The following is a 21,070-nucleotide window of genomic DNA, read 5'->3' as shown; positions in this document are numbered from 1 at the left end:
ATACAACATTAAACGACTATTTTGCATAATTAATAATCAGTGTAAAAATAGTGTCAAATATCTGTAAAAACTGGGTTCATGAGTTGATAAAACGCTAATACTTAAATTAGGGTTGCTCGATATATCGGCCACCATATCGGTATCAGCCGATATTTTTCATTTTATCGTTATAAGAAAATTTGGCCGATATATTAAAGCCAATAAATAATGGATTATTTTTATTAAAAATAAATAATTGCTTGAAATATGATTGAAATCGCTTCAAAAAGGAAAATACAGTTCATTGCAACATGTGCAGCGCAAGTCTGTCATATCGGCTACACAGAATTATAATGAGAACATCATAATTGTGTGTTTGTGACGTGGATTTTAATGGTGAGACTTTTGTTTTTGTATCAGGCTCTCAAAAATGATATAAAAACCTGGATTTCGATTAATCGGCCAATATATCGGTTATCGGCAATCAAATATAAAATAATTATCGGTTATCGGTATCGACCAAAATTTTCATATCGGTGCATCCCTAAATTAAATGATCAAATGTACAACAATAAATAAACACTAAAAGTTAAACACTCCCTAATTGTGTTTACCTGCGACATCAGAGAACTTTGAATTTGCAAATGTGTTAAATTATTGAAATGTTAACTTAAAATCTCAGGGTGACTAAAAAAAATAATATTTTAGGCCAGCTGACAAAAAAAATGGTGGAGAATCCCTGTTATTAATGAAGATTTTTAATTTTGATGATGCAACCAGCAGTGTTATTTTAGTGGCATTGAGATACTATTACAGTTTTGATAGTATAGTTATGTGTCAAAGGTCATCACCCCTGGTGGTTTGCATGCAACATCACACTCTGACGAAAAAAAAAAAAACACTTTTAAAGATGCACTGGATGTCATGCATTGCATTCAAGAGTTAAATACAACAAGTGCATGAGATATTACATCTAAACAGTCATAGGAGTCTGAAACGAGTGTGTTAACATCCTAAAACAAGCAACCCGAACCAAACGGGACACGTTCTGCATCCCAGCAGGCTCGTGTCACTCAAACTGTCTGTCTGATGTGGCTTACGAAGGACGTCATTGACTCAGAGGAATAATCTGTCACATGCATCAGCGCCGACACACACCGGAGGCAGAAACACACAGCGCTTCACTTACTTCGGGTAGTTTGTACAGTACTGCGTGTAGATCTCGAAATAGTTGCTCTGCAAATCAAATGCGAGAAGTTTAATCAGTATTGTAAAGGAATCTGAATATTTAGATATATTTTGTATTTAGTACCTTGTCCACAAAGCAGCGGGCGATGGCCACGGGATCGCTGGCACACATGTCTAACGACTGTAATAACTCACTAGAAAAGAAAACATAAAACTTTAGCATTTTATCATGGTGACTTATGGACCACAATAACCTTACAATCATGAAAACAAGAGGTTTCACAAATGACAATGTTTGACTGTAAATGTGTAACACTTTACAATAAGGGTTGCATTTAATAACATTCATTTACATGAACTTGCACTGGCCTTATTATAAAGTGTTAACAATAAATGTTGAGGCTTAGCTTGTGATGAACTCATTTTTAAATTATCAAGCAAGATGTAAATGAATCATGCATGTGAGTGCTGATAACCAGCACATCTGAAGAGGACGTCTGGAAATGCAAATCTCTCACGGTGGTGTCACACACACGTCACACGCTTGCCCAGATCAACGGTTCGCTTCAGTTTCTGGTCTCGTGAGGCACTAAAGACCCGCGGCTGTCAAATATGATCTGATTCACGCTGGGATGAGTGTGTATTGTACATCTTTGATGCATGTAAGGTAGGGGTGGAACGGTACAGAAGTCTCGGTTCGGTTCATACCTCGGTTCAGACATCACGGTTCGGTACGAGTTCGGTATAATGGAGGGAAAAGCTAAACAGAAATGCAGAAGGCTTGTGCGTGTCTCAGGCTGGACCACCAAAGGGAAATAAATTACTTAAGCCTTGTATTTTTTAAATAAGTTTTATTAATAAAGTAAAGGCATAGAACCAGTTTATTTGTAGTGCACTGACAATAGTTTTATATAATTCGTTTATTAATTAAATTAATAAAAAGACAAAAAGACCTTGAGATATGTTTGCTAATTGTACCTGAATGAATTGAAAATTAATTTGTTACATGTCAGATTAATATATTTGTTTTCCTTAAAATTTTAATTAACAGTAACTTAAACACTTTGCAGTTTGAATGATGACCTGTATAAACAAAATGACGGAGTATGTTTTTAAGTTTCCACTGTTCGATCGCGCCCGCGCCTCACACACACACACACACACACACACACACACACACACACACACACACACACACACACACACACACACACACACACACACACACACACACACACACACACACACACACACACACACACACACACACACACACACACACACACACACAAACAGCCTATAAGTAAACACTTTGCGACTTTTCGATCGCACCCGCGCCTGCCTGCCTCTCTCCCTCTCCCTCGAAACCGCGTATCTAACAGTAGTTCCGCGTTACATTAATTTGCACACGAGTTATTTATTTTTATACCGTGTATTCTCCGTGCAAATTTATGCACCGAACCGTGACGCGACGCCCGTACCGTTTCGGTTCAATACGAATACATGTACCGTTCCACCCCTAATGTAAAGCAATTTACAGAACAGAAGCTGTTTAAATCAAGTGTTTTAAAGTTCATTTGTGTTAATAATTAAAAAAAAGGTGAGCAAAAAATTTAATGGCTGATGGTTTAAACTACAGATTTAGACTATTAAATATAAAAACTATTTAAACTGAGTAGACGAACAAAATGACTAAATAAAGTGAGCAAATACTCTAACATTACAAGTATTTGCTGTATTTAAATACAAATTGAACAAAAAAAAAGTTGAAAAAAGTTGAACTTTTTGTCAGCTGATACACATTTTATACACACACACACACACACACACACAATTGTATTAAGATAAATACAACAATAATTATAATAAGTTATATAATTTTTTTTTTACTAGTATTTACTGTAATTAAATACAAATGGTCAGTATACACATTTTGTTTTAAATACAAACAAAACAGTTCTATGCCGATATTTTTTAATTATAATAAAAAATAATAATAAATACAATTATTAATAAATCATAAAATGTGTATGAAAATGTGTAAAAAAATGTTTTTATAAATGAAATGATTATAATAATAAAACAAATAATTGTAATAAAATAAGTACAATAATAATTATAATAGCAATTATATTAAACATTTTTATCAATCTATTTACTGTATTTAACTACAAAAAAAAATAACTTTTGGTCACTGCTGATATAAATTAAATATTATAAAATAAATAATAATTTATAAATAAAATCATTAAAAAAATTAAATAGGCATAATATATTAAATATAATTACAAACAATTAAATAATAAAATAAATAATTATATTAGAATAAATATAATAATAATAATAATAATAATTATTATTATATAAAAACATTTTTTTAGCAATATATTGTACATTTTCAGGATCCTCAGTAATATTATGTTTTAGCAAATAGAAGTAAACAGAAACAGCTTCCAGACATGTTTAAAAACCCAAACTGGACATTTGAACACATTAAAGACCTAAAGTACAGATCCGACACAAGATCATGCGTATTAATAATTAAGTAATAACTCCACTGATTGTGTCTGAACATGCTTTTGCAAGTATGGTTTAGTTATCAACTCTAAATGACATTACATGCATTAGGAAAGTTTTAATTTCCTTTTTTTAGGACCCGATACTGACGTGACACTGCTGTGCACTGCATTAAAGCGATTAAAATGTTTATTGCATAAGTCATCATGGTTGAATCTTACCTGTTGAACTCGTAAATGTGTTCAATGTTCCCAAACAGCGAACACACTTGCTCTGGTTTGATGGGAAGGTTCCTGGTGTCTATGATGTGCACAAGATAATCCTGCAAATTGGAAAAAAAGAGCATAAATATTATTTCAGGCTCAACCAATGACAAACTGTTCTCCATCTTGACTGGTGCTGTGATCTGGCAACGGCTCAGCAGATGGCGCTAGAGGACTGGAGGAAACCTGCTCACCAGATGCATTTGAAAACACTTTTACTTGCAAATGAGCTGGTCTTCTAAAGCACATACATAATAGTCATACAAGAATAATCAAAGCATTTCATCAGAATAAGGATATCTATTTTGTTTCTTGGTTTTGCATACAAATGGTAGCATGGTGTTATTTTTTTATGTATCATTGACAACAATGCAAATATCATAGTATATGAATATTATCTGAGTATATGAGTATTTATTCAGTATCATGTGTACTCCTAACTGAGACGTCGCTGTTCCATGGTAATGCCACAGTACTTCTTTATAAGGTTAACAATTTATAAGGCTGACTGATATTTCAAAGCTAAAGTTGTGCTCAACAACACTAGTGACAACAAACACAGACACACAAAATAATTGCTATGCATTGATATAATTTTCACATTACAAAAATGAAAATCAGATTTATTTATTTTTTTGCATTATAGTAATGATACTGGCATGAAAATTGTCATAATAATAAAAAATAAATAAAATCACACACACAGGTCTGAAACACTGAGCCATCACACACACACACACACAGACACACACACATCTGAAACACTGAGCCATCATCACACACACACACACACACACACACACACACACACACACACACACACACATCTGAAACACTGAGCCATCATCACACACACACACACACACACACACACACACACACACACACACACACACACACACACACACACACACACACACACACACACACACACACACACACACACACACACACACACACACACACACACACACACACACACACACACACACACACACACACACACACACACACACACACACACACACACACACGTCTGAAACACTGAGCCATCATCACACACACACCCATAGATACACACATACACACACACACCCACACATACACACATACACACACAGGTCTGAAACACTGAGCCATCATCTCACACACACACACACACACACACACACACACACACACACACACACACACACACACATAGATACACACATACACACACACACAAACACAGGTCTGAAACACTGAGCCATCATCACACACACACACACCCATAGATACACACATACACACCTATACACACACACACACACACACACACACACACACACACACACACACACACACACACACACACAGCTCTGAAACATTGAGCCATCACACACACACACACACACACACACACACACACACTAATGCTCATATTAGGAAGTGGCTGGACTGCCAGGTCTGGCTGTGGTTCAGAGCGCTGAGGCTCAGGCAGGAGTTGGACATCCTACACACACAGAGCAAACATAATGAGCAGATCTTCTGCATGAGAGCCTCCATTATACAACAGCATCACATGATCATCAGCTTCAGCAGAACACGCAGGTGACGTGACAGAACATCGGAAATGTGAAAGACAATCGATGCGAAGTAAGAGTCAGGGTGTGGACTGGGAAAACGAGACACTCTCTGCGAGTGTGTGTGTCCATTAGCAGCGTTTGCAATGACCACCAATCTGTCCAGTTTCAGCCAAACACACGTCAAACCAGGAGGGTGTGAATCACCATATTTGGGCATTTTCCTGTAGTTTACATTGACCAATGCCAAACCCATTCGTTTATTTTAGAAAGCCCTTCACAGCAGCACACGTAGTTCAGAAGTGCTCAACAATCCACACATAACACACAATAACTAACCGAACAACAAGAAAAAGACACTAAAGTCCCGTCCGAATGTGCATCTCAGTGATCATCACGGACAGCAAAGACTACGGCGACTTCTACCTTCAGTGATAAAGTCCAGAAAAATGACCTCAGGTGATGCTGATCCCGTGCGAACAGACCCGCTGTAAATATGCACGTAAATGTTTTGTGTTTGAAAGTAGTTTTCCGCGTTTTTTCCAAGTATGGAGACGCTTGATAAAGCATCAGTCGCGTCTCTAGTCGCTGGAACGAGTCTGTGGCAAAACTCAAGTGTTTCACACACACCATCAGATCAGAGAGAAGATCGACAGCACTTGTTAGAGGCATGAAACATCTTTTAGCGTTAGTGCCTATTACCAGCACAACCCAATCTTTTGCCACAGACTCGTTCGCAGACGCAACTGATGCTTTTTCAAGCGTCTCCATACCTGGAAAAAACGCGGAAAACTACTTTTAAACATAAAATGACGGAATATTTACGTACATATTTACAGCGGGTCTGTTCGCACGGGATCAGCATCACCTGAGGTCATTTTTCCAGACCTTTTCACTGAAGGTAGAAGTCGCCGTAATCTTTACTGACATGAGGCGCTAGTGGTGGGAGAAAAAATCGATCCATCGATGCATCGCGATTCTCTCTCCAACGATTCTGAGCTTAGTTTATAACCAGATGTGCGATGACGCAGAGTTTGCTTTAGAAACACCCGTCTTCTGCTTGCCAACAATTCCCCACACACGTACCTTCAGTAAAATAATATTTAATAAAGTTCGGAAAGGTTGAAACGAATTAAAAGGACATTCACAGGCTTCATTGTACAGGATGCGCTGTGAGAGACGCGCGCGCGCTCTGTTTGATGTTACACTTGAAGTGTGCTGTCTCGCGCGTCGATATTCTCCTTAAAAATGCTCTACGAAGTCATCGTTTATGTGGTTTGGAATGCAGTGGACTTATATATTTAAAATATGAACCTCGCTAACAGAAGGCTGCTTTCAGTTTCAAATGCTGATGCGCGCTTTGTTTGTGTTGACTGCTCGCGCATGCGGCTGTGCGACTCCGTGTAAGTGGTTTAATATACTTGTGCAAAATGAACGTAAACACAGCAAGTTAAGGGATTAAACGGTGAGGACAAACCACATTACTACTTGTATTTAAAAAGAGATCCGAGCGTGAATGCAGCTAAATAGATATCTAAGATATCTCAGTCTAATAAGATGTCAAAGTAAAAAACAAAAGTATGATGAAAATAAATCACTCACAGTTCTTGAATGGAAAATGTTCAGATAATCTTAAATACTGAAAGCACTCTTCTGTTTCTTTGTCATTTGTTTCTATGCGTCTCTTTATTATTTGCTATTTATATGGTTTGAAGTTATATTAGTTTAAAATTCTTAAACTGTTTTAATGTTTTATTTATTTTATTTGTAATTATAAAAAAATAGACTACTTAATTACTTATGTAAACTAATGAATTAATGGGGGGGGGGGGGGGGGGGGGGGTAGATAAAGAATCGTTCTGGAATCGGATCGTGACTCCCAGAATCGGAATCGGATCGGATCGTGAGATGACTGAAGATTCCCACCTCTATGAGGCGCGTGTCCATTAAAGGTTTGTGCAAAACTTTTGCGTTTTTTTCTAAAGGTCGACAAAAAACTAAAAACGTTTCCATTACCTGATGTTATGCCACTGCACTACACATCATTATTAATCAAAGGAGACGTATGTGTGTTATCCAATCATTAATGGCCAGGAAAGACTCTTATACTTGAGAGCGGCTCATATGAGGAGTTTCTGGGTGTTTCTCCCTCAGATCTGCTTCCAGGTCTTGATTGTGGCATTTATTTGAGGTTTAGAATCCAGTATTCCTGTAATTCTTTTGTCTTTTATGAATTTAATAAAGAGCTCGGTCTCGTATTCTGTCCAAACACACGCCTCATCTACGTCAGGTGACTGTAAATGCACAAAAACTGTTTCCAGTGCAGTTTTGCGAAATAATCCTTTTTCGAATTGCCTGGAAAACCTCCTCATGCGAGCGGGAAAAGTTTTTTGTGATAAACGGGAGTTTTTGCGAAATTGACGTGTTTCCATTGGCCGTACTTTCAATTCGCAATTTGTGCAATTTGAAGGGTAATGGAAACGCGGCCCGACATGATCACTGAGATGCACATTCAGATGGGACTAAAATCACAGAGAAGCTCTGGTAATTATTCCTTTACCGCACCTCTCCATGTTACACTAGTCCCGTCCGAATAGGGCTCTGGCCATTAATATTACAGACGTCCTGTGGTAAAACTACATTTCTCCATCTACCCTTGTAAAGTTACTCCCGGACGAATAGGGCTTAAGACACTAAAAACACTCCATTTCCAACAGGAAGTCCATTTGATTATTTAAGGAGCTAAACTAGGAGCTGAGAAACACATTCAAGAACCTGAATAGACTCCGATTTCAAATTCCCAGACGATCCTAGTAACATATGACATCAGTTTCTGACTAACTATATCCAACGCCGCTGTAAAACACACACAGCTCACTAGAGCCCAATTATGACCCATATTTAAGACCCTTCAAACCGGTCCCTCCGACCCATAATAATTATAAACCTCATAATGGACTAAAAAGGCAGGAAGACCTTTTCAAAACCGTTCAGGCAAAACTAAGGCTTACACTTTATTTTAAGGTGTCATTGTTACAGTGGAATTAATATATTTAATATTAAGCAACTACATGTACTTACTGTAGGGTTAGGGTAGGATTAGGGTTTGGTTGAGGGTTATTTGCATGTAATTATGCATAATTTACTGTTATTACTATGGTAAGTACATGTAACATATGTAACAAGGACACTGTAAAATAAAGTGTTACCAAACTAAGTGTAATGCAGTGTTGGTGGATGCAGGGCTCGTACAGATACCGTAAAATGAAATGAACTTTAAGCACTACGTTTTTTGGTTTTCAAAGACTATAATCAGAGATCTCACTTAGCAAACAATATCTTTATTATCTTTCAAATTCTAAAATAAAAGAAAAAATAAACTAATAAAACAAAATGGAACAAATAAAGTGCAGCACATGCAGTTGACCGTTCGCGAAGACCCGCCCCCTTTAGTTACTGTTGCTATGTCCGACAAGCCACGCCTCTCTCACACACACCATGTTCTCACACAGTGAACAACACATCGCGGAGCAGAGAGGACACTGACAACACACTGAGACAGGACACACCAGGGTACTTTTGATATGAAACAACGTCTCAACTTTGGTCATTTTTTAAAGAAATTAACCAATAAGTCTCTTTAATGTGTCTGACAGATCGCTCAGTTAAAGCCGCTCGTGAACCGATCATCTCTTCCTTCTAGTTCATTTATAGCATCAAATAAACATGAATGAACATCAGAAGGAATGTTGTTTTAACCGCGGAAAGACGTCAGTACTCTCCGTTTCTCAAGTTCAAATCCTCCATCGTTAATCTACTAACTTCTCCTGACAAAACTGGCGGATTCGGCGGATGGCGGATTATGATTGGTCAGATCGCCTGTCAATCAAACTCCCTGCGAAGGGTCAATTGCCATTGAAGGGATATTATGACAAAGATATCGCTTCCCTTATTCAAACGGATATTGAATATCCGCCCATTAATATATGATTGATCTGAAGAATGAAAGCTGTATCACATACTTGGCTATTTATATGAGCAATATCACGCTCATAGCCATGAGAAATGGCTCTATGTGTATATCAGACGGGCTGCTGCGTTAATTTTGCGCGAAAAGATTGTTTTATCTGTAAAATGAAACACTAATTTCACTCTCAATATCATGTCTTTCAATACTTCAAGCGCTTTTCAAGTACCTTTTCATAAATATGGCTGTTTTCAAGGGTTTTCTAGGACTTACATTTCAGAAAGTCAAATTCAAGCACTTTAACCCTGTGGATGGAAAGTCTGTGCATAAGGAATGTGAAGGTGCAAACACATTCCTGTATGAGGAGGAGTGACACCTGTGAAAACCTACAAACCCGAAGAATTCCCGTGTTCAGCAACGAGACATCCTGCAAACGCGGAAGCATTGTGGGAAACGACTAGAAAAACACAGATCAGTGCCATGAAGTCCAAAACCTCGACGGCTCTCTTACAGTCAGACATGTATTCAGACTCCTTCAACATCTCTCACATTATCACAGTTTATTCGCTATCGTTTAGAAAATGGTAATAAAATATGAGCAGAACTCAGTTGATATTTGACTGGTTTTGTCCGTCCTTCTGTTAGACTGTCTCACACATGAATTATGTTGAATATCTGTCAGCTGTTAAATTTAACTACACAATTAGATAATACCAGTTTAGCTCAACCAATCACCAAGCAATGCTTCAGTGTGTTCAGTCTGTGTGTAAAAAGAGCATTAGCAATTAAAGACAAAACACACTTCAGCAAAACATGATCAGCTCAAAGTGTCCCAATCATTATTGGTCCCAAATAGTCTCTGTATGAAGAATTTTTGGGTATAATATGTCACAGTTTACTTTATTTAGCTCTCATCACTTAGTGAGGATACATAAATGAACTATAGAATAAAAGAATAAATTCATTCAAAATGTATAAAATAATAAATTAGCACCCACTAGTAAAAAAATATCAAAAATCATATCAGGGGCCGGTTTCACAAAGCTATTTTAGAGCGGTCTATAGTGTTAGACAAGTCTAAGATGTGCTCATAGACTAGGCTAATGCAAGTTAGACTGTTTCACAAAAATAAAGACTGACTTAATTTAGACACCTCTTACCCCCAGGCTAACTCAGGTCTAAGACTCTGTTACCTTGGCAACCAGCAGCAACAATCAGTTACATTACAAACAGCCAAAAGAAAAGGGAAAATGGCTCATAATTGAAACATTTCTTCTTGTTACTACATGCTCTGCTGAATTCCCCCAGTAAAATGTCCTTGTAACTGTTATACTCCTCCAACACACACATATTTCCCGCTGGGGTAAACGGCACTGAGCGGTTGAATGCGCTTACTCGATCCGCCATGTTTTTTTGTTTTGAAAAGTGTCTTATTTTACCCATAATGCATTGCAGTGTAGTCCTACTTAAGATAGTCAGAGTCTTCAGTGCTTTGTGCAACGGTCTGATTTAGATGTCTATCTGAAGTCTGACTATCTACTACATCTAAGCCATAGTCAGTCTATCTTTGTGAAACCGGCCCCAGGTGTCTGAATCATTTTTAGTTTTGACTGTATTAGTCATGCTGTTTACTGTTTGATTGATGTGGTTTGCAACACAGAATTGACTGGAGCTAATGTGTGAACTGGGGAAAAGCCAGAACGGCGTTGCTTGTTTAAACAGCATATTTGTGTATTTAACGGTAAAGTCATTCTGGTAATTTTATAATGAGAGCAGCTGGACTCTTCTCTCATGTCCCTCACACACTGAAACACACACACACACACACACACACACACACACACACACACACACACACAGTCCAATACAGGACCGATTCAGTGTCGTCGTGATGAGACGCAAACATCAGGAAACATGAGAAATCCACAGTTTTTAAACTATCATTTTAAATTAAAAGGATTAAAAGGATTTTGACAAACAAAAATAAGATTCTGGACAACACTATGACTTCTGAAATGTAACATTCATAAGCATGTTAAGACCGTGAACCTCTCCTCACCTCCACAATACTGCGAAGATCCCTGACGTACATTCGCTCCGTCTCTATAATCTCCATTACGACGCGATCCACGTAGGAGAGCTGAGGGTTCGGCGCCATGCTGACGCTGGCGAACGGAGACGGAGGATCTGAACCCGACCACTCGAAGCCGGGCCCTGAAGGACCCACCGGAGGACTGAGCTCCAGGTCAATCCCAGCACCGGACGGCGGACCGACGCTCCCCTCCGCGGACGAGCCGGACGACACCGCGCTGACGGGCCGCCCGTCCTCTGAAGGCTCAGTGCTGGACAGGGAGCAGCGGTCGGTGGATCGCGGGTCGAGACTGCCCACAGACGAACCGGTGGACAAACGAAGACATTCTGCTGGAGACAAACAGGGCAGGAGTTGAACAGTGTTATAATTCAACAGCAAAAAAAAAAATATATATATATATATATTAAGCAGAAAAGAAATAATTTTTTTGTGGAAATGCTTTTATTTTTTTTATTTTTTTCAGGATTCTTGGAGGAAAAGAAAGTTCAAAAGAACAGCATTTATATGAAATAAAGACCTTTCAAATATATCATATACACTACCAGTCAAACGTTTTGGATCGGTAAGATTTTTAATGTTTTTAAAAGAAGTCTCTTCTGCTCACCAAGGCTGCACTTATTTGATTAAAAAAATACAAACAAAAAGTAAAACTGAAATATTATTCCAATGTAAATCATCTGTTTTCTATGTGAATATACAGTAAAGTGTAATTTATTCCTGTGATAAAAGCTGAATTTTCAGCATCATTACTCCAGTCTTCAGTGTCACATGATCCTTCAGAAATCACTCTAATATGAGGATTTGATGATCAAGAAACATTTATGATTATTATCAGTGTTGAAAACAGTTTTTTACATTTTTATTTCATGATGCTATGATGAATAGAAAGTTCAAAAGAACAGCATTATCTGAAATCTAAAGCTTTTGTAACATTAAACTCTACCGTTCAAGAGTTTGAGGTCAATGAGGATTTTAATTTTATTTTTGGGGGAAATAAATCAAATAAATCAATACTTTCATTCATCAAGGATGAGTTAAACTGATCAACAGTGACAGTGAAGACATTTATAATGTTAGAAAATATTCTATTTTAAATACATGCTGTTCTTTTGAACTTTCTATTCATCAAAGAATACTGGAAAAAAATTGTACACAACCGTTTTCAACACTGATAATAATCAATAAATGTTTCTTGAGCATCAAATCATCATATTAGAGTGATTTGTGAAGGATCATGTGACACTGAAGAGTGGAGTAATGATGCTGAAAATTCAGCTTTGATCACAGGAATAAATTACAGTTTAAAATATATTAAAATAGAAAACAGTCATTTTAAATTGTCATAATATTTCACAATATTACTGTTTTTTTTTTTTTTTTGGATCAAATAAATGCAGCATTGGTGAGCAGAATTAAGCAGAAATAAACGTATTTTTGTGGATTTTTATTTTAATTTTTTTTAAGATTCTAGGATACATTTTTTTTCAAAAGAACAGCATTTATTTAAAATAAAGATCTTTGATATTTATATATGGTTCAATCCCAGAGATCTCAATGCGGCTTCATTGGTCAATTGTGCACATTTTCAGAAGTCGAAAACCAAATGTGGGTCACTTTACATACAGATGATGCTTTCTTCTTTTAAAGAGACAAATAATGCTGGAAGAAGAAATATATCTTGTTTTTGTTTTTTTCATATCAGTGCCATAAATATGTTTTTTTCCAAAGTTTGCATGCCTGTAACTCTAAAAGTATTAACTATATCTCTATATGATGTTAGATTCTGGTTCTTGAGATACAGTCTCTTGAATACTTCTGGAGTTTCAGGCGTGCAAACTTCAGGTTAAATACACAAGAAGTGCTTTTTTCCCATTTTTCAATGCTCACCGTTGGCATATAATGAAACAAAGATTGCTAAAGTCAACAGATTTCACTAATAGACCTTCCAATCTCTGTGTAGAAATAAAATAAAGATGCTGCCATCTTTCTAAAGTCATTTTTACTCCCCTGTAATCTGGCTCCAAATCTCACGCGAAAATTGTCATTTTAACAGTGAATTACTCATGTTTCATGAGATTTAGGCTAATATTTTGGCTTTCTTCTTCATCTCTGCATTCAAAAGATCAAACTCGAGATGTTTAGCCGGTGGAGTTGACCCGTACTGATCCACCAGTGTTTGGACAGAGACTAGAATAGAGAATAATAGCCTGGGAAACTAGTCATCATTACACAGTCACTGATAATGCAAACACATGAACGTTCCCATGCCAAACTTCTCCTGAAAGACTCCGTCATTACGAGCTCTTTCCACTGGGCTTGTGGATGCACGATACGAGCGCTCTCACTGCGTGAACCTGTCCGCGTTTAACCACGAAATCCAGCCGCAAGCCTCCACATGAGCAACTCCGTCAACGTTATGAGTCATGCATGAGATCAGCAGCAACACCCATCAGACGGGAAGATGTATATTAGCATCTGTAAAGCAGCAGCTGTTCGGAAATCTGCTGGGGTTCTGGTTTAGTAAGAGTGTGTTTTCATTTCCTTCCTCTGGTAAGATTGTGAACGAACACACTCACAACACACACACACACACACACACACACACAGTCCAATAGTCCAATACAGGACCGATTCAGAGTCGTCGTGATGAGACTTACAATGCGAACGCAAACATCAGGAAACGAGAAATCCACTGTTTTTAAACTATCATTTTATATTTAAAGATACAAGGATTATGAAAATAAAAATACGATTCTGGACAACACTATGATTTCTGTGCTTGCGTTGAAATTTTACATTCATAAGCATTTTAAAGATACCTAGGGTTTCTTGTTAGGAACAAATTATGAAATTATGAAATTGAAATTTTACATTCATAAGCATTTTAAAGATACCTAGGGTTTCTTGTTAGGAACAAATTATGAAATTATGAAATTGAAATTTTACATTCATAAGCATCTTAAAAGATACCTAGGGTTTCTTGTTAGGAACAAATTATGAAATTTTACATTTTACAGAAATTTTTTTTACATTCATAAGCATTTTAAGACAGTGAATATTATTATTATTTTTGTTAGAAATGGAACAAATTATGAAATCGTAATAATGATATGCGTAATTGAATTTTACATTCATAAGCATTTTCAGCACACTGAGATTTGACAATTTCTTGTACGAAATGGAACAATTTATAAAATGGTTGAAATTATGAAATTTGTATTGACATTTTTCATTCATATGCATTTTTAAGATACTTTGAATTTCTTGTTAGAAATTGAAATTTTTAAGAAATCATTGAAATAATGAAATTTCTTTATTTTTTTTTACATTTATAAGCATTTAAGACACTAAAATGTAACAATTTCGTTAGAAATCGAACAAATTATGAAATCACTGAAATAATAAAATATTAGAAATTTTACATTCATATGTATTTTTAAGCCAATGAGATTTGACAATTTCGTGCAAGAAATGGAACAATTTATAAAATTGTTTAAAATAATGAAATTTGCATTGATGCCACATTCATATTCATATTGAACGTTCATAATCGTTTTTAAGAGCTAATTTCAACGAATTCTTTTTACAAGTGGAACAGTTTATCATCAATCAATCAATCTACTTATGATGATTAATAATCAAAACAGTCATATTTGTCAAAACTGATCTTTCCTAAGCCAAACAAACCTATGAATTCATCATAATTAAGTCAGTTTTTGCGTTTGTTCATAGTTATGATAAAGTGAGGCACAACGACAAACAAACGGCAAATCCGGTGAAGTCTGACTCACGAACAAATGACTCTTATGAACCGATTCTTTAATGAATCAAGCAAATCTTGACTGTTGACTGTCAATGAATCACGAGTGGAATCTGAACGGGAATATTTCTCAATGTTTGCATGCGGTCATGAACTTCACCAGAACTAGTTATGACAAAGTGAGACACTGTAACGAAAGCACATTCCATGGAACAGAATATTTCAGGATATAAAACAATGGAGCTCCTCATCTTCTGTCTCCTCGAGGCTTCATTATGAAATTTATGACTAAAGGATCATGGATGTAAATGTGCTGCTGCGTGACAGTCAATCATAACTACTGCTGTTGCTCACGGAGCTCTGCATGCACGGACAACACTCGCGTCTGAAAGAGCGAAGATCTAGTGTTGATCCAAAGATCCTGATCAAGACATTTCAGATTTAATTTCAAATGCTCAATCTTACAATCCACTGAGAACTAATGAAATGTTCAAGTTAATTAGTACAGATGATCAGCTAATGAACAGCTCTGGTAAGTCGCTGTAGTGCCTGATATACGCATTAATGTAATGATTAAACGCAGCGTTTGAGCGCTGACCTCTGACCTAGGCCTGTCACGATCATGCATTTTGTGTTGATGATTCATTAATTGCAATTTACGATTTAATTCGGTTTTGTTCGCATCACTTACAGTGAAAGACTAATACCTTATTGTTTTCTTTACTTGGAATTGTAAATAATATAATAATACAAATAAAATCGGTCCATGTGATTTATGCTGATCCAATGCTGCGAAAATGTAAATGTAAAATATAATAATAATAATAATATTATAATAATGTTGAACCCACAAACCTTCATTTCAAAATAAGGAATAAAAAAATTTTTATAAAAAAAAAAACATTTAAATTCATTTTTAATCAGACTGTATTTTGTTGTTTTTATTTGTATTTTTTTTATAAAAATAAAAAAATTCAGTTTTTTATATGAAAAAAAGAAAAGAATTTTTAATAGAAAAATGCAAATTAAAAACATAACATAAAATACAGTCTGATTAAAAACAAACCTTCTATGAAGGAATATAATAATATATTATAATATAATCCACAAACCTTAATAAAAAAAAAAAATATATATATATATATATAATTTATAAAATATAAAATAAAATAATATAATAAAAAACAACAACATATAGTCTGATTAAACCCACAAACCTTCAGTTCATAAGTCCTTTGACTCTCTTTATGTATTTTACAGTGTTATTTATATTCTCTGCCAAAATGTGATTGACATTTAAACTGCACAATTGCGATTAGATCAAATACCACGAGATGATCAATCAATAACCGCGTCACTTCAAACACACACACACACACACACACACACACACACACACACACACACACCCTCAGGCGCTTACAGGAAACCTCAACACACACCTAACACAACATTCACATTCTTTCACATGCATCGGTTTGAAACTCACCGTACAAATGTGGAAATACGTGACGTACAAATGACAAACGCTCATCCCGACTGACTAACACGAGCTCAGACAGGCCGAACACAGCCATGTGTGACTCAATAATGACTCAAATAATATATATATATATATATATATAAATCTATAGAGTGAGCTGACAGAGGAGATGCAGCGTTGGATTATATATGTGGTTATTAAACTTTGACTTCTGCTCTGTGAAAATACTTCCTTTTAAAACCGCAACAACCCGTCTCGAGGGAACTGACGACTTCGGCTCGAGCCCTTATCAGTAAACAACTCTGTGCACACTAGAAACAAGCATTCACACACATGCCTTCATGCCTGACTGAGAGACTTTAAACACTGATTAACTCACGTCAAGGTGAGTGTAGTATTCACTGTTGTAAACACAAGCTCAAAACAGCTCGAGATAATGAACCACACACACACACACACACACACACACACACGCTCGTCTGGAGTCACAGACGCTTCTCGAACCGAATTGCTGGAATTCCTGGGATGCTCGAGGAGTGAGAGCTTTGATTTTCATTGCTTGAATTCCTGAATAAACGACAGAGACTGTAAGAAAACACACACTCTTCCTCTTCACCTGATCATCTATACGAGGAAGACATGAGAACACACTGAACTGAGATCGCTTGCATGCCCATGAATGTCAGATTTCGGTTTTATTATGCATAATTTTTTTTTGCACAATACGTTTCTAAATATCGCTTTAACTAAGACATTTCTATTCTACCACTAGAAACAAATTGTTGTTAGCGTCACTTACAGTGAAAGACTAATACCTATTTTTTTTAAATCATAATATTTCTAATCATATATAATCATATATAATATAATAATAAAATCTATAATAAAATAGGTCCATGTGATTTACTTTAATGCTGTGAAAAATATAATAGAATTAATGTAGTATAAAATAATATAATTGAACCCACTAACCCTCATTCCATAAAATAAGGAATAAAAAAAATAGAAAAAAATAGACAAAATAAATAGAAAAAATAGAAAATTAAATTAAAATTAAATTAAATTAAAATAAAAAAATTAAAAACATAAGTCTGATTAAACACAAACCTTCTATATATAATATAAAATAAATTAATATATAATAAATTAATATAATATAATATAATATATATATAACATAACATAATATAATTGAATCCACAAATCTTCATTTCGTAAAATAAGGAATAAAATGAAAATAGAAAATAAATAAAAAATGTAATTTAAATTAAAAAAAAGTCTGATTAAACAAACCTTCTATATATATATATTATATTATATTAAATTATATTATCTATAAGAGGTAGAAAATAGGCTTGAATACATAACTTCACTGAATTGTGATCACAGTCATGCCACGAATGTCAGATTTCGGTTTTATGATGCATAATACTTTTTGTTGCACAATAAGTTTTTAAATACCCCTTTAACTAAGACATATCTATACAATCACTAGAAAGAAATTGATACTTTCATTCAGCAAAGACACATTACATCAGTAACAGTCGTTTATAACGTTACAAAATATCCATTTCAAACAAACGCGTTTTTTTTTTTTACTTTATATTCATCAAAGAATCCTGAAAAAACAAGTTCAATATCATCAAATCCTCATATTAGAGTGATTTGTGAAGGATCATGTGACACTGAAGACTGGAGTAATGATGCTGAACATTCAGCTTTCATCACAGGAATAAATTACACTTTACTGTATATTCACATAGAGAACAGATGATTTACATTGCAAAAATATTTCAAAATCTTTACTGTATTTTTGATCAAATAAACACAGCCCTGGTGAGCAGAAGAGCCTTTTCAATGATATAGCGATATTACCCAACATCATAATCTTCTTAATTTCAGACAGACTTCACACATCATGAACCGTCCAGTTCTGGCACTGTCTTCACAGTGATCGGCAGAATCGTATATATTAATGATTAACGATTCGCTTCCAGCCAGTCACAATCAGACAGACATCCGTCAAACCGTAAAACACCAGATGCAAATTTCCCAGCGTCCAACAGTCAAAGCAGATCCAGAGACTCCAGATCCGATACTCAACAGTTTCACTGATGCAAATGTCTGGCCATGAACACTGAACACACAGCTCTGAGCCTTTACTGTCAAGCCTTCTCTCCCTGACACTGGTGTTAAACATGACCGCATGCATAATGGAAACGTGCGTGTACAATGAGAAGAGCGAGTAAATATTCCTCACCTGAGGCGAGCAAAACACAGGGATGGTTTCCTTTCCAACTTTCCTGATATTAGTAATGGAGTTGCACACCTCAGGGAACAAGAACGAGATCCGATCGGATATGATTAACGCACGTCGGAGTGTGAAACACGCCCTCCTTTAATCTCTTCACTTCTCATTAACTTCACTGTTCTGGTTTGAAGCTTGTTTTGGTGATTTTTAGTTGCAAAATGCACGTTTCTTTACAATTAATGACTCTTGCATCTAAATGTAATTCATTTTTAACACTGACTTCATACTTTCTGAAGCTCCTGACACACCAGAAACTCTTCTCTGTCGAGTCCGGACAGATGAACACAGTTTTTTTCCACTAGCGTTTGAAATGCTTCAGTGCTTTTCTCATTGACATTTAAGAGGGATGTTCAGATGGAGATCAGCGAGGCGGAGCGGCGTCTCTCTGAGGCTCGCATGCAAAACCTCGTTTCACAGACGCACACGACGCCACAGCTCACTATCGTCCTGGGTTACGTTTATTTAACTCCATTTGGTCCATAACTTCATTTTAATGGTTAAAGTAGAGTTTTTGTCATCAAAAAGCATGTCTAATTAATTGAAATTTAAAAGAAAAGAAAATTTATTAGAAGTTTGACAAAAATAACATTCATGCAAAATGACAAACATTTTATTTTCTTCTCAAATTCCGTAAAAAAATAAATAAAATAATAATAAATAAAAAAAAATGTGTTTTTTGTTTTAAGTTTTCTGGATTCAATTCAAATACATTTTAATAATCAAAAAGCATGTATAATTAATTTAATAAAAACAACATTTTATAAATTTTCTCTTTTTTTATTATTTTAATTATTATAATTTTTTCTGTGTTATGCAATTTAATTTTTCTGGCAATCAAATGAAGGCATAAAACATTAATTTATCTTTTAATCATATGAAATTAAGCAAACGTTTTTGTCAAAGTGCTGCACAACAGAGCTTTACATATATAATATGTATTTATATATATATATATATATATATATATATATATATATATATATATATATATATAAAGCTACAACAGTAATATATTTCTGTCATATATTTCAACATATTATTTGTGGCAATATCCAACAATACATTGTATGGGTCAAAATGTATGGATTTTTCTTTTATGCCAAAAATCATTAGGATATTCAGTAAAGATCATGTTCCATGAAGATATTTAGTAAATTTCCTACCATAAATATATAAAACATGTATTTGTGTGAGTGAATGCAGCACAATCGAGAACATAAATGAACAACTTTAAAGGAGATTTTCTCAATGTTTAGATTTTTTTGCTCCCTCAGATTCCAGATGTTCAATAGTTGTGTCTCGGCCAAATATTGTCCTATCCTAACACACCACACATCAGTGGAAAGCGTATGTATTCAGCTTTCATGTGATGTATAAAGCTCAATTTCCAAAAAATTACCCATGTGACTGACTATTGTGGTCCAGGGTCACAATTCATAACGCAACATTAGTAGTGCATGTGTGAATGAATTTCGCTGTATCTGTGCCGCCTGTGCAAAGGCATTAAATCTGTGTGTTTGTCTGGGCAGGAGTCGGTGGGAGTCTGGACTGATGCCTTCTGGGAGACACCGACGGCCAGAAACACACCGCAGGACGCAGAAGCACATGTGTGTGTCGTCAGGAGTATCTAGTAACGACTCGAAATGAAATGGGGAGAGGAGAATAATTACACACACCCGTCCGCCTGAGTCACACCATCATCACACCATCATCACACTGAGACGGGAACATCTGAACAAGCCCTGGACATCAGCACTCGCAGAGACTCGTCTAACACACTGTGATGAAAACACACTGATGAGGAAATAGACTCAAACAACAACCCATAAAAGGACTAAAACTACCGTGACTCTGATGCTGTGGTTTTTTAAACATGTGTTACTATGATGATAATACATGTATAAACTATAGTATCTAAATTTGGTAATCATTACCATGTCATATA

The 21,070-nt window shown here is 35.7% G+C and overlaps 1 protein-coding gene across 1 annotated transcript in view; it reads right to left on the bottom strand.

Annotated features, from left to right (window-relative positions):
- The window catches only part of LOC311281361 (pleckstrin homology domain-containing family G member 3-like), a 56,974-nt gene that overhangs the window by 15,771 nt on the left and 20,133 nt on the right, over positions 1-21,070 (bottom strand). The window contains exons 3-6 of the mRNA XM_084394199.1: positions 11,539-11,900; positions 3,906-4,006; positions 1,292-1,361; positions 1,169-1,215 (exon numbers count right to left, since the gene is read on the bottom strand). Of these exons, the coding sequence (XP_084250325.1) occupies positions 1,169-1,215; positions 1,292-1,361; positions 3,906-4,006; positions 11,539-11,900 (580 nt within the window). The remainder of the gene's footprint in view (positions 1-1,168; positions 1,216-1,291; positions 1,362-3,905; positions 4,007-11,538; positions 11,901-21,070) is intronic.

This window comes from Rutilus rutilus (genome assembly GCF_951802725.1).
Source record: "Rutilus rutilus genome assembly, chromosome: 21".
Taxonomy (NCBI): domain Eukaryota; kingdom Metazoa; phylum Chordata; class Actinopteri; order Cypriniformes; family Leuciscidae; genus Rutilus; species Rutilus rutilus.
The sequence above is the reverse complement of the archived record's forward strand: the minus strand, read 5'-3'. Positions and strand labels throughout refer to the sequence as shown.